Genomic DNA, 12,033 nt, shown 5'->3' on the forward strand with positions numbered 1-12,033 from the left:
GCTAACGTTGACGTGATTTGTGGGTCTTGTATACCTCTAAAATGTGTGCATGTATGTGTGTGTTCTTGCATCATTAATAGTCCACTTTCCAAAATATTTTCCAACTATCTTTCTAATGAGTATCAGCTATCTAATGGGCCGAATGGTGTTCAAGTGCACATATTAGTAATTTCACTGAAATTATTTAGTGAAATTAACTTATGCAACCTGAGGTGACTTCAAGTGCAATGACCTCAAAATATTAGTTTTATTTATTTTAAAGGTTAGGGATACCCATGCAACATTCATGCCTCTGTTTCCTTAAAACAAAAGCTACATTTTCCTCTTTGGGCAGCAACAAGTGAACATCTAATTCATTGTTTTGTTTTGTTTTGTTTTGTTTTGTTTTGTTTTGACCCAGCTTTTACTTTTGTAAAACTCTTGTTCTGGAATTCTTTGCCCATTACTATAATGCTTTCTTTACAAGTTTTCAGATGCTTCTGTCATTAATGGTGGTCTCAATGGAACCACACAACCAATAGGACCTCGGTAAGTCTTAAATATATTTTTGTTTACACAGTGCTAGTGGATACAAGGTGCTTCATAATGGTTCATCTATGCTGGTGCTGTCAATCCTAATGAGTCTTGAGTACAACTGAGACCCTTGGTTCATTTAGGCTGTTACTCTCCACCCTCAAATCCAATCTAGCTTGTGGCTTCTGTGACTGAAATGTTGCTGACATAAGAGTGGACAATGGGATGGGGGCGGATTAGCCAATTCTCCAGACTTCATCATTTATTTCAGTAGCAAGTGAGTCAGGACTAATGCTCAATTATAAACCCATCACTAATAATTGTTTATTAGCAGAAGGTAGCTTTAGCTGCTACTATGGGCCTGAAGCGGCAGACATACAGAGCTTTAACACTTCAGTGATAGTCAAAAGGTTTCAGTTAAAATGTCTACTCGTTGAGCCAAAATTCCTAATAGTATGATAATTAGAAATGTAGAGGCAAACAGAATCAAGTTAATTCCAGTGGGATTTTATCAATTTATAGTGGGCTCTCCAGTCTGCAACTCAACTGCTGAATATGAAAATACAACATGCAGACTCTCTTAGGCCAAACAGACATCCAAGATGTGTATTTGTCTAATATGCTTTGTCATCTCTTCCTTCAGCATTTGCCGAAAACTGAGGATTTGAGAAGGCTGACTTTGGAATTTTAAAGACTTCCTTCTCACACGTGTAGAATACAGAGAAATAGGACAGCAGGACCGTGTGCAGGAATGTTTCACGTCCATGCTTCTAACTCCTTTGGTGCATGCACTGTGCCCCAACTGCACATGACTGGGGACTTCCAACACGGTGGCAGCCATGTCTGATAACAGTGGCTGCTATCCTGAAAAATGTTCAGGCAGGCAGATACCAGTTCCATGTCTCTGCAATAACAGGCCCTCAATAAATTATGTCCATCTCTATTAGAAGCATGCAGAGTGAAGACACTGGGCGTGCTCAAGTAATTCCCAAATGGCAACTGCAAAGGAAGACCTGGCACCCTACGCAACAAGGAAATCTGTTTTACATTAAACTAAGGTAAAGGGACCCCTGACCATTAGGTCCAGTCGTGGCCAGCTCTGGGGTTGCGGCGCTCATCTCGCTTTATTGGCCGAGGGAGCTGGCGTACAGCTTCCGGGTCATGTGGCCAGCATGACTAAGCCGCTTCTGGCAGTGCACGGAAACGCCGTTTACCTTCCCGCCGGAGCGGTACCTATGTATCTACTTGCACTTCGACGTGCTTTTGAACTGCTAGGTTGGCAGGAGCAGGGACTGAGTAACGGGAGCTCACCCCGTCGTGGGGATTTGAACTGCCGACCTTCTGATTGGCAAGTCCTAGGCTCTGTGGCTTAACCCACAGCGCCACCAGCATCCCGCATTAAACTAATATTGTTATTTATTAGATTTCTATACCACCCTTCATCCAAAGATCACAGGGCAGTTCACAATATAAAAACACAATGATAAATACCGTAATAACAAGCAAAAACAATTACCCTCCCCAAAGGCCAAAGATTGTTGAATTAGCCAAAGGCCTGGGAGAAGAGGAATGCTTTCTCCTGGCACCTAAAGAAATGTAACAAAGGTGCTAGGTGAGCCTCCTTGGGGAGGGCATTCCAATGTTATAGTGTCATGAATAATTTGACCTAGTAGACCCCTTGTGAACCTTTGGATTATGTATGGATAGGCGATTACGAACTGCACAATAACCATAATGTGATGTTTGGTACAGAAGTCTCCCTCAAGGCTGATAAAATAGATTGGGAGTGAGTGAACTTTGAAAGAATATTGGGTGACAAAGGCTGGGGAAGACCCCAGTCTCAAACTCAGAGCTGCTCACAGTTGTAGACCAAGCAAAGCCAATGTATGGCCTTCTGTAAGTTACTGAACTACCACTCCCGTCAGCACCCACCAGCCAAGCAAATGGCCAGGGTTGATGGGAGCTGTAGTCCAACAACATCTAGAGGACACCATGTCGGCTCTTTCACTCAGGGCAATCATTCCAATAAGTTTCACCGTCTTGTGCTTCTTAAGAAAAGACAGGGTGCACTTTTAGCAATAAGGTTATGGGTTAAAATTTAGTCAGGTAAATGGAATTTGTATATTAAAGTTATTTTATCAACTCAGTTACTAGTCTGTGATACTGGATCCTACTTTAAAACCTGGGGGACGTGAAAGCTGTCAGGCTGTTTGAAGGAAGAGACGCAAAACAGGTGAGTGGGGTGAGCTTGCTCGTCTGTTCTGACCATGGCCAGGGAGAGCCCGTTGCAGTGAAGCATGTGTTTGGAAGCTTGCTAATGAAAGGCTTCCTGGTGACCTATGACACGACAGATTACTCCGTGGAACTGCCTCAGCATACTAAATGTCTTATGCCTCTCTTGCATACCTGAGAGATTCCCTGGGAATGGCAGGCATTACAATTAAAACAACATTTGGGCCACAATTTCCAAAGCCAGATTCCTCTGGAATGTTTCGTTCTGACTGTCGGAAATACTGGTTGCTGAAATGCAGCCGTTCCTCTTGTTCTGCTCTGATATGCCTGCTGTTTTTGCTGGGTTTGGGGAATAGCTGGATGCCCAGGCCTGCAACAATTGAATGCTAAATTTGCAGCAGAAATGACAAGGCTAGACATCCCTTCGAGTCTTAAAAATCATGGCATATTTATGAGATCAGTCCACTTGAAGCATTAGTCCTCCAACCCCTTAAAAAAAAAAACCTTTATCTCTGGCTCCCTCATTTCTCTGCCCGCCCCCTCCGCCCCCTGCCTTTCCTCCCAGGCTTGCCTTGCCACTCAGCACAGCGCTGCTGAGAGAAAAGATAAACAGGAATGCAATACCAACCGTGAACTGCCGGTTCTGTCGTCGCCGTTGTGTCTACACACGGGAACAGAGGTTTGGAGGAAGGGAAGAAACAGGAGGAACAGCATGCAAAAAAAGGGAAATGGAAAAAATGGAACAGATAATATATGAGCAAGCTTTCAAAGAACATTGCGTGACAAGCAATAATAAAATGAAAGGCAAAAAGCATTTGAAGTGAGTTGCACTGTTTTAAAGAGACATGCCTTGAGCTTAAAAGCTGTGAGCCTGAGGGGGGGTGGGGGGAACCCTTGTTTGCTTTGGTTCTGGAGATTTGCCAGCAGGGATGCTTTCTGGTGGTCAAGAGTTAGGGAGACATGCAAAGTGGGGAGAAACACCAGAGCCACCTGCTCCGTGGGGAAGTGAGCACAGGGACATCAAAGGGCTCCAGGGCAAGCAGAGGCAAGTCTTGAAGAAGCTTTCATACATTCAAACATTGCCTTTGCAAAAGACATTCCCCTCTATGTGAGAATGCCAGAGGAGTCAGTGCATTACCTGGCTGCCGGGGTCTCCTTTCCCTTTTGTCATGCACATAATACCTGTGGATGCTATGCAACATTCTGCATCCACCTGATCCCCGGGGAATACCAATGATAGGAAGTCTCCCAAGAATGAATGCATACAACGCCATTGCATTCACACTGCAAAACAGGTCATCATTGAGGAGGTAGCCTTGCCTCTAGCAAGTCATGCATAGTTTAGATAAAGAGATACATATATAAAGACGACAGAACAGATTCCATCTTTGCAAACTGAAGAAAAGCTTTCTGCAAAGATCTCAATCTCTAGAGAGTGCTCTGTGGACCAGATACTGAGAAGAACTGTGAACGTTTCCACAAGTTTCCTGTTGCTTGGGATGTAACTAGAGAAATGAAAGGGCACCCCAGTTCTAGCAGAATGTGCCGTTCTCAGTTCATTTTAACAGCATGTAGGCTACAAGCATGGCAGACTCCAGTGCTTGTGGAACTAAGTGGGTTGTCAAACGTACTCCTACCTTAGGGCTGTGAATGCACCAAAGAGAGGAACATTCCTAGATGGGACGTCCTCTGGCAGCCTTGCCCTCTGAAGCTTTACTGAGGGAGCCCAGTCCCGGTATCAGGTGTCTCTTTGGGTGTAGAGGATGCTATGTGTTCTCCATGTACCTTGCTGGAAAAGGTCTTCCCTACCTTTCCAAGTCTTGGGTTTCTGGACCTTCTGAAGCATCCCCAAAGGGTGTAAAAAATTCTTATTCAAAGACTATTTGTATATGTCAAAACATACGTTAGACATATTGCTTTTGCCTAGTTTTGCCCACGGTTCAGCCATGACAACAAAAATTACAACATAAATCAGCTAAGTCTTCACTTGTTCAGCAACATTAGAATCCTAAGGAGGGCGGGAGTAGAGAACTTTTTTGGGGGGGGGGGTAATAGGTTGCCTTCCTCCATGGGTAAACTAGCACCCATGAGTGGACCCACCCCCTATTCTCTCTCTAGGGGGCTGGGGCTTGCCTTCAACAGAGAAAGACCCTGGAAGGAAAGTTAATTCACTGGAAGAAAAAATGCTTGAAGTCGTTTCAGGCAAAGGCGTTCAACTTCTTTTCTACTCTCCTAACTTTCATCACTGTGCAGAAAATATGGCTATGCAAACAGCTAGCACTGAAACAAAGTGGGCTGCCTGAGAATGGACAGATCGCTCAGTCCCTCTCCAGGCAGCTTGCTTGGCTTCCATGCAGCCCCTTCCCTAAAGGTCAGAAGAGTGGGCAGGGGGCTGTGGAGGAAAGACTTGTGGGCCAGATCCAGCTTGTGAGCTAGCGCTTTGCCATCTGTGCTGGAGGAGTTGGACCAAAAGGGTCCTGTTCCCCTTTCCATTTCAGCAACCTTTAGCTCCACACATGTGGGTTGGGGCCATAGGATTGGTGAGGCGGCTGTTCTGGGAGCAGCTCGAAAAGTGCTAAGTGTTCAGAGTTTCTGCAGCGCAGCACAAACAAGGCCATTTACCTCAAAAGAATGTTTGGGAGGTTCCTCTTTAGTTCAGCACAGGCAATGTTTAAATGAACAAAAGAATAGCTTTCTGCAAGGCTCCACAACATGTAATTGAGCTCATAAACTACCCTAGAACTTGAGCTTTTTTATTATTACAGAAGACAAGCCCATGGAGGTGTTTCTCCACAGTTGACATGCCACCCTCAGAATCCAGAGACGGCCAGACTTTCCACTTAATAGAATGCAGGGGCCACTTTCCCTTTGCAATCAAACAGAGGACAATGCATACTTAACTTTCCAGAGCAAAGGTTAGACAATAATAATAATAATAATAATAATACAGGTACATAATCTACATAATCCACATGGGGAGGGGGGAATACATGATACTTACAGGCTGGCACATTTTAAAATATTGAAGGAAAAGCAACACCCCCTTGCACAATTGAAATAGGTGTTTTATCAAGTTTTATATGACAGCAATTCACCTATGGCACATCTTATTCTCCATTCTAACACAGATAGTTTTTCACTTTGCAATCCAATCTAACACACAGTTCAGGACCACCAAGCTCCTGATCTCACATTGGGAGCTTTGGCAAAATTAAAGCATCAAAAATGCTTGACAGTTAATGAAACAGAAGTTTGAGGCCTGCCCCTTTCATCCTCAATTGCATAGCCTACAATGTCTCATTTTAACTGGTGGGGGATTCAAAGGTGTAAAGGAAAGGTCAGAGGGGATGCTAGGATTAAATTGGATGAGCTGTGTGTTAACGCCTGAAATTTCATGCTCTTCCCCAGAATAATTGACTAACCTGTTTCCTCTGTGTGTCTGTTTATGTATGTGGGAAATTATGTGAACTTCCGGTTCAAAATTAAACCGTGCTGAAATCAGAACTTCTGCTCATATGCTGGAAAAAGATTATTAGTCAAGGAACAGTGTTCCGTGTGGACAGTGCAGCTCGCTTTTCCCATCCAGGGACAGAGATCAGCAGGTAACAAACAAACAAAAATGAAACACAAAGTTCTCAAGCAGTTAAAAGGCGAACAAATATTCAAAGTCAAACAACATCATGTTGGCTGCAGCTGGAATGGCAAAGTTATGATTAGCAGATGGGCTGGGTGATCACAGCGGGAAATAAAGCAGTTAATGATTAAAAGGTGCACTGCCTCGAAGTCCAACTCAGTCTAGGCCATCTTCCCAAATGAGCTCCTGGTTTAGCAATGGCATTCATGCTGATATATATATGTGTGTGTATTACTTTCTTAAGGCACTTTACAGTGATGTCCAGGAACAAATGGCTTCATTTTCAAAAGCAGAAAGCAACACATAGAAGAACAATGGTTCCCCCACTCCACCCCACCCCATTTTGAAAGGAGGAGGAATTACCACCTGCTTTGTCTCTTTGGGGTAAAAACACTAAGGAACAGATCAAAAATAATCTGCCAGAAATTCTGTAGGTCCCACAAGTGACAGAGGGGACAAAAGGAGTCTATTTGCTAACATATCCCGTTCACAAAGCCACTAGTTCATGTAAAACAACAACACAAGAGTGAATCAATTATCTGTCCAGTCTTAAAGAGCAGTGACTAACTTAAAATTTACTGAGGATGTGGAGTAATAGAAGCATGTCCCCCATTTCTCAGCATCTCCCTTCTTTCCCTCCCACCACCCCATCTATGTGTGTACAAACTATGTGTTTGCTTTTCAAATATAATCCAAACATTGTAACTGGGGAAAGAGTGGCCCAGCTGCAGGAAAACTGCATTCTAAGTATCAAGTTGCTTTTTATCTCAAGTGTTAGAAACTCTTGATAATAAAAATAAACATAACCAGATACCAAAGACATTAAATATTTTGTCATGGATGATGTTATCTTCCAAAGTGTGTGGGGGGGTGGAAGGTGGCATTGTCTATCCCTTTGGATATCAGTCATTTAACATGGTCAATGTAAAAGAACTACCCCCCCCCCCCAACAAGCCAGCCTCTGAGACAGCTGGGCAATATTAAGTTGAAACAGTGGCATTCAAACTCCTCGGTGGCACATTCTAATCCATTCAGATGGCTTCTCTACAACTTAAAATTGTTCACTGAGTGTGACAGACTGGGGGGTTTAAAAACTAATCCATAAAATTAGTCCACAGTCTCTAACAGAATGGGTTCCGTAAATTAAAATCCAAGGACAGATTTTTTTTTTTAAAGTCCTAAATCTGTTGCCAGCCTATAGAATCCAGGCAATTTAACTGCTCCTGCCTTGAGAAACTATGCTTTCCCCAGAGTAGTAACTGTTTGTATAATTATCACCTACCTGAGATGCCATGCTGCAATCAAAGCATGCTATTAAGACATAATCTTGCATTTATTTGTTTTTTAAAAAGAAGAAAAAGAGGGTAATTTGACATAGAATTTGCCCACAGAGCTGAAAGAGCTGCCATTCTGGGTCAAGATTATCGAGCTCAAGCACCCTATGGCTGGACAGTCATTTGCCCCAGGGATGCTTAGAAGAATGCATGATGGAAACAGATCTATAGGTGGCTGTAAACAAAGCAGGACATAGTCAAAATCTTCCATTTATTCCCACCTGTCTCAGCTCCTTCGATCTGTATTATGTTTCAGTTAAACTAGACAACTGCAGGATTTGCAGGGCAGAAAGAACACAGAAGCAGGGATGTAACAGGCCTAGACAGAGCGAGTGGAACCACCCTGAAAGGGGCAGGAAATACTCTGTCTCACGCTGCTGCAGGAACAAGAGCACACTATGCAAAACAGCACTTCCAAGTGAGAGTGTCGGAATCGGCGTTTTGTACAGCGTCCTGCTTGTACTACACCCACGAGATAGCTTCATTTGCGGACCAGATGTTTCACAAAAATAATCAGGATCCGTTTAGTAGTTTTGTGTAGCATAGAAAATTATTTTTTGAAGCATGGAACTGCATATTGGGCAGAGATTTAACGCTTCATTCCACACAGCTCTCCATCCAGGCCTCCAGCCTAGTGAAATGAAGCATCCTTGAGTGAACATGCAAAAGCACCTTAGCGCTGGCATTGGGGGAAACAAAAAGCAATTTTAATCAAAGGTCACCCAATCCCAGCTGGAATGTCTCCTGTGCAAGTCCCAACGCAGCAAATAGGAGTTGCACAATGAACCTAGAAGAATTGTCCTCCCCCCCTTTTTTTTTTGCAGGGGAGAGGGGTTCAAGGAAGCCAGTTCAGCGTACCCAACATTTGCTGTCCTCAGCAGCTGATCCAAGAGGACAGGTGGGACCAATCCTGTCGACACAGCTAACTGGCCAGAAGTGGGGTAGCAGAAGCCAAGGTAAGCTGTACATTTCTTTTACAACTCTAGGAGCTTCCAGGTATGCTAGGAATGAAATGAGAAGCCATCAGAATACATGGAAGCTTAATATTATTTAAGCTGCCTTTCCCCCTTCAATTCAAGAAGTTTTCTTTCAATGCATAAGTGAAACTGGTTTCCTCAGAGAAAGGGTTTGATTCCTTAAAGGGGGGGGGGATGCTCTTGCTGGTTCTTGGCTATGCACTGGCAGCAGAAACCGCTTCTACTTATTTCTTCCCAGGTGTAGGGGGCTCTACCTCCTCCTCTCTTCCCTTTTAATGTGGTCACACAGTGGATGAAAATGTCAGGAGATCGCAACATCAACTCTAAATTAACTTGACATTTTACCAGAGACACAAGGAAGCCTCCACAGAAAGCCAAGATGATACAATAAATAATTTGCGGGAACGGAAGGTTATGACAGTCTGTGAAATGCTCCTGGGAACCAAACGCCTGTCTCGGGGGATGTACAAAGGCCACCTTTGAGGCCTTCACCAAGCTGGTGCCCTCCAGATGATTTGGACTACAACAGCCATCAGTCCCAGCCAGCAGGGGTGTAAGATGACCTCGGGGCTGATGGCAGACACAAACCAAACCATCTGGAGGAAACCAGCTTGGCCAACCTGCTGTGGAGAAGGAAACATGTGCCACACCGCAAAATTCAGTCTGGTAGAAGAACAGTGGTTGCTTCTTCTGAATTTCTGAAAAATGGGAAGGAGTCATTCCAAACATTTACGTCCATTAAATATTTCTAGTGCAAATATGCACAAAAAGCTCTCAAACAAACTTATCCACGTCTCACAACCAAAAAGAAGAAGCTTGAGTCAAATGTCTGAAGCAAGGTTTTGATAATGCTAATGTGATTCTTCCCTTGTATACTGTGACAGTAAGCACCAAATTAAAAGGTGAAGTGAGCAGGTTTGGGCCTCCAATGAGTCAAATGCGGGGTTGTGCTGAGTCAAATATACCATTTTAGACAGTCTGTCACTAATTTGATTTACAAGACATTCAAATACTTATTTTAGATCCTAAGGGTGAAATACCTCAAGTCCTTTGCTGAAGTACATCTCTAAAAAAAACATAGGAAAAGCCTGCAAGATGAAACCCAGGTGGGCCCATCTATTCCAGCATCTGGCAGCTACCCACAGTGGAAGACCTGAAGTTCCCCAAAAGCCTGCAAGAAGTTCATGAAAGCAATAACTCTCTGCCACTGGTGCTCCTCTGCCACCATGCCCAATACCCAATGACAGACCAATTGTCCTCCAGGAATTTGTCTAATTCTCCCTTTAAAGCTCATCTTGCAACAGCAGATTCCACAAATTAATGATGCATTGTCTGAATCTATTGCCCATTAATTCCACTGCATCTGTTGTTTAAAGTGGGGGGGAGGAAGACTAGTACATGAACATTTTTGTAACCTTCTTGCTGTCTTAACACCACGCCATCTCAGTCTGGTTTTTGTTTTTTTAAAGCCATAATGTTGTTTTACAGGAAGGAAAACAGATAACATGTTCAGGCTGTGAGTGAGAGTGAGTTTTGGAGGAATCACAAAGTTGCTTGTGATTGTGCTGGTGCCCCTGCTGAAGACATAATGGAATCTCCATCCTAGGCATGATCCAACATGCCAGTTCCAGCACTAGGGACTCCATGGGAAGATGCTGAAGATGTCTTTTGTTCTATTAGCACGGAAACCAAGAGACAAACAGGGGAGGCTGCAAGCCCATGCCTGCAGTTGCAACACATGCACAAGCACCAATGTACTTGGGTGGAAGAACAATTGGTCTATCAGAAGAGGAGGAGGAAAGATAAACTAAACACACACACACACACACACACACACACACACAAACAATGTGCTTTGCCCCAAAGAAAAGAAGGGTTTATTTTTAAACAAATATTAAGAACTTTTTAATTATCTCGCAGAAAATAACAGCTGTCCAAATGGAACATTTCAAGGGAAGACTCCAGGGGCAATTTAAATTATGCAGCTTGTTCTGCCATATCATATTGTATGTCTTAATGAATAAAGCCACAAGGACATTTTTGAAGTGATATAAAAGGGTGGTGGGTTTTTTATGGGGTAGGGGGGAAGCGGTGCTGCTTGCCAGGGAGAGGGCCAAAAACAAAACGAATGGAACCTGTGATAGACAAAGGGTTACCCAGTCAAATTATCACATGACATGCTGGGAAACGGATCTCTAGTTAGGGGAAACTTGGTGGGGAGAGCATGAAGCCATCAAAGGCCAATGGAAAAATCATTCTTAATTACAATGTGGGCAAGAAATAAAATAATTTACTGTGCTTCATCAGCAGTGCTGGAGTTCCTTTGCAGGCACAACTAACTGGGGTCAGGCTTGAAAGAAGGCATTTGGGACTGATAACTGCAGGCTTCTGGCATAAAACAAATGACATTGCAACTATACTGTTAAATTGCCCCCACTCCAGGGACTATGACAAGGGGCTGCCAAGAACAGTGGGATCATTATCACCTGCCCATTTTAATTTGAAGAGCTTGGGGCTTTATGAAGGTCACCCATAGCACCCAAACTTGAATCGGAGGTAATTTACACCCACTGGACTTTGCAAGCCTCTATGTGTTTGTATATATAGGTTTTAAGCAGGTGGCGATGTGGGAAGGGGTAAGAGCAACAGCAGAAATGATCTGTTGCCCCTTGAGGCTTTTAGGAAAGCATTTTTCCCTGTGACTACTGCATAAAATGTTGGTAATTATGCTAATTTCATTTGGAGAATGGTTTTCGGTTACACAAACCTTTAGCACGGAAGGAAGAAAATACATTCCTGGAGTTTTATACCGACATTTAATCATTGGTGTTTGGCTGCTGAAGCTTTTAAGGCTAATGGGTGGCTCTAAAGTACTACAGAATGCAGCGAGAGAACGGAAATTCATTTCTGTACCCATTTGTCAGGCAATAATATACAAGGCAAATTTAAGCAGGCAGCCTACTCTCTTGCGGAAAAGGAGAAGGAGGGGGGCATTCGGTTCTCTAACCTTTCATCTGTTTGAAGAGAGAGAGCCCAAGTTAAATTCCATGCAGGAAGATATCAAGCCTTCAGGATAAGATAAATACCTACGCAGCTTGTCTGCTAAGACACAGCAACTCTGCAAGATCCCATCCATCACGGAAAAGGGGGGGAAAAGAATGAAAGAAGGGATTTGACAAAGTTGTCCTAGTGGCAATCTCAGCTTAACTATGCCTCAGTGCCAGATCATTTGTTACCACCACAAGGGCACTTTGTGCCTAGGGAAGATGTAGCTCTTGAGAAACTGTATGCAGAAGATATAAGATGGCTGGTGCGTTGATGAAACGCCTTGAGCAAAGGGTCC

The 12,033-nt window shown here is 43.6% G+C and overlaps 1 protein-coding gene across 9 annotated transcripts in view; it reads right to left on the reverse strand.

The window, feature by feature from the left end:
- The window catches only part of CADM1 (cell adhesion molecule 1), a 528,696-nt gene that overhangs the window by 262,412 nt on the left and 254,251 nt on the right, over window positions 1-12,033 (reverse strand). For 5 of the 9 annotated variants that reach the window (XM_079954779.1, XM_079954776.1, XM_079954775.1 and 2 more), the window contains one exon: window positions 3,374-3,406. The exons of the other annotated variants lie outside the window; for them this stretch is intronic. In XM_079954779.1, the coding sequence (XP_079810905.1) occupies window positions 3,374-3,406 (33 nt within the window). The remainder of the gene's footprint in view (window positions 1-3,373; window positions 3,407-12,033) is intronic. 9 annotated transcript variants of the gene reach the window in all.

This window comes from Podarcis cretensis (genome assembly GCF_951804945.1).
Source record: "Podarcis cretensis genome assembly, chromosome: 15".
Classification (NCBI taxonomy): Eukaryota; Metazoa; Chordata; class Lepidosauria; order Squamata; family Lacertidae; genus Podarcis; species Podarcis cretensis.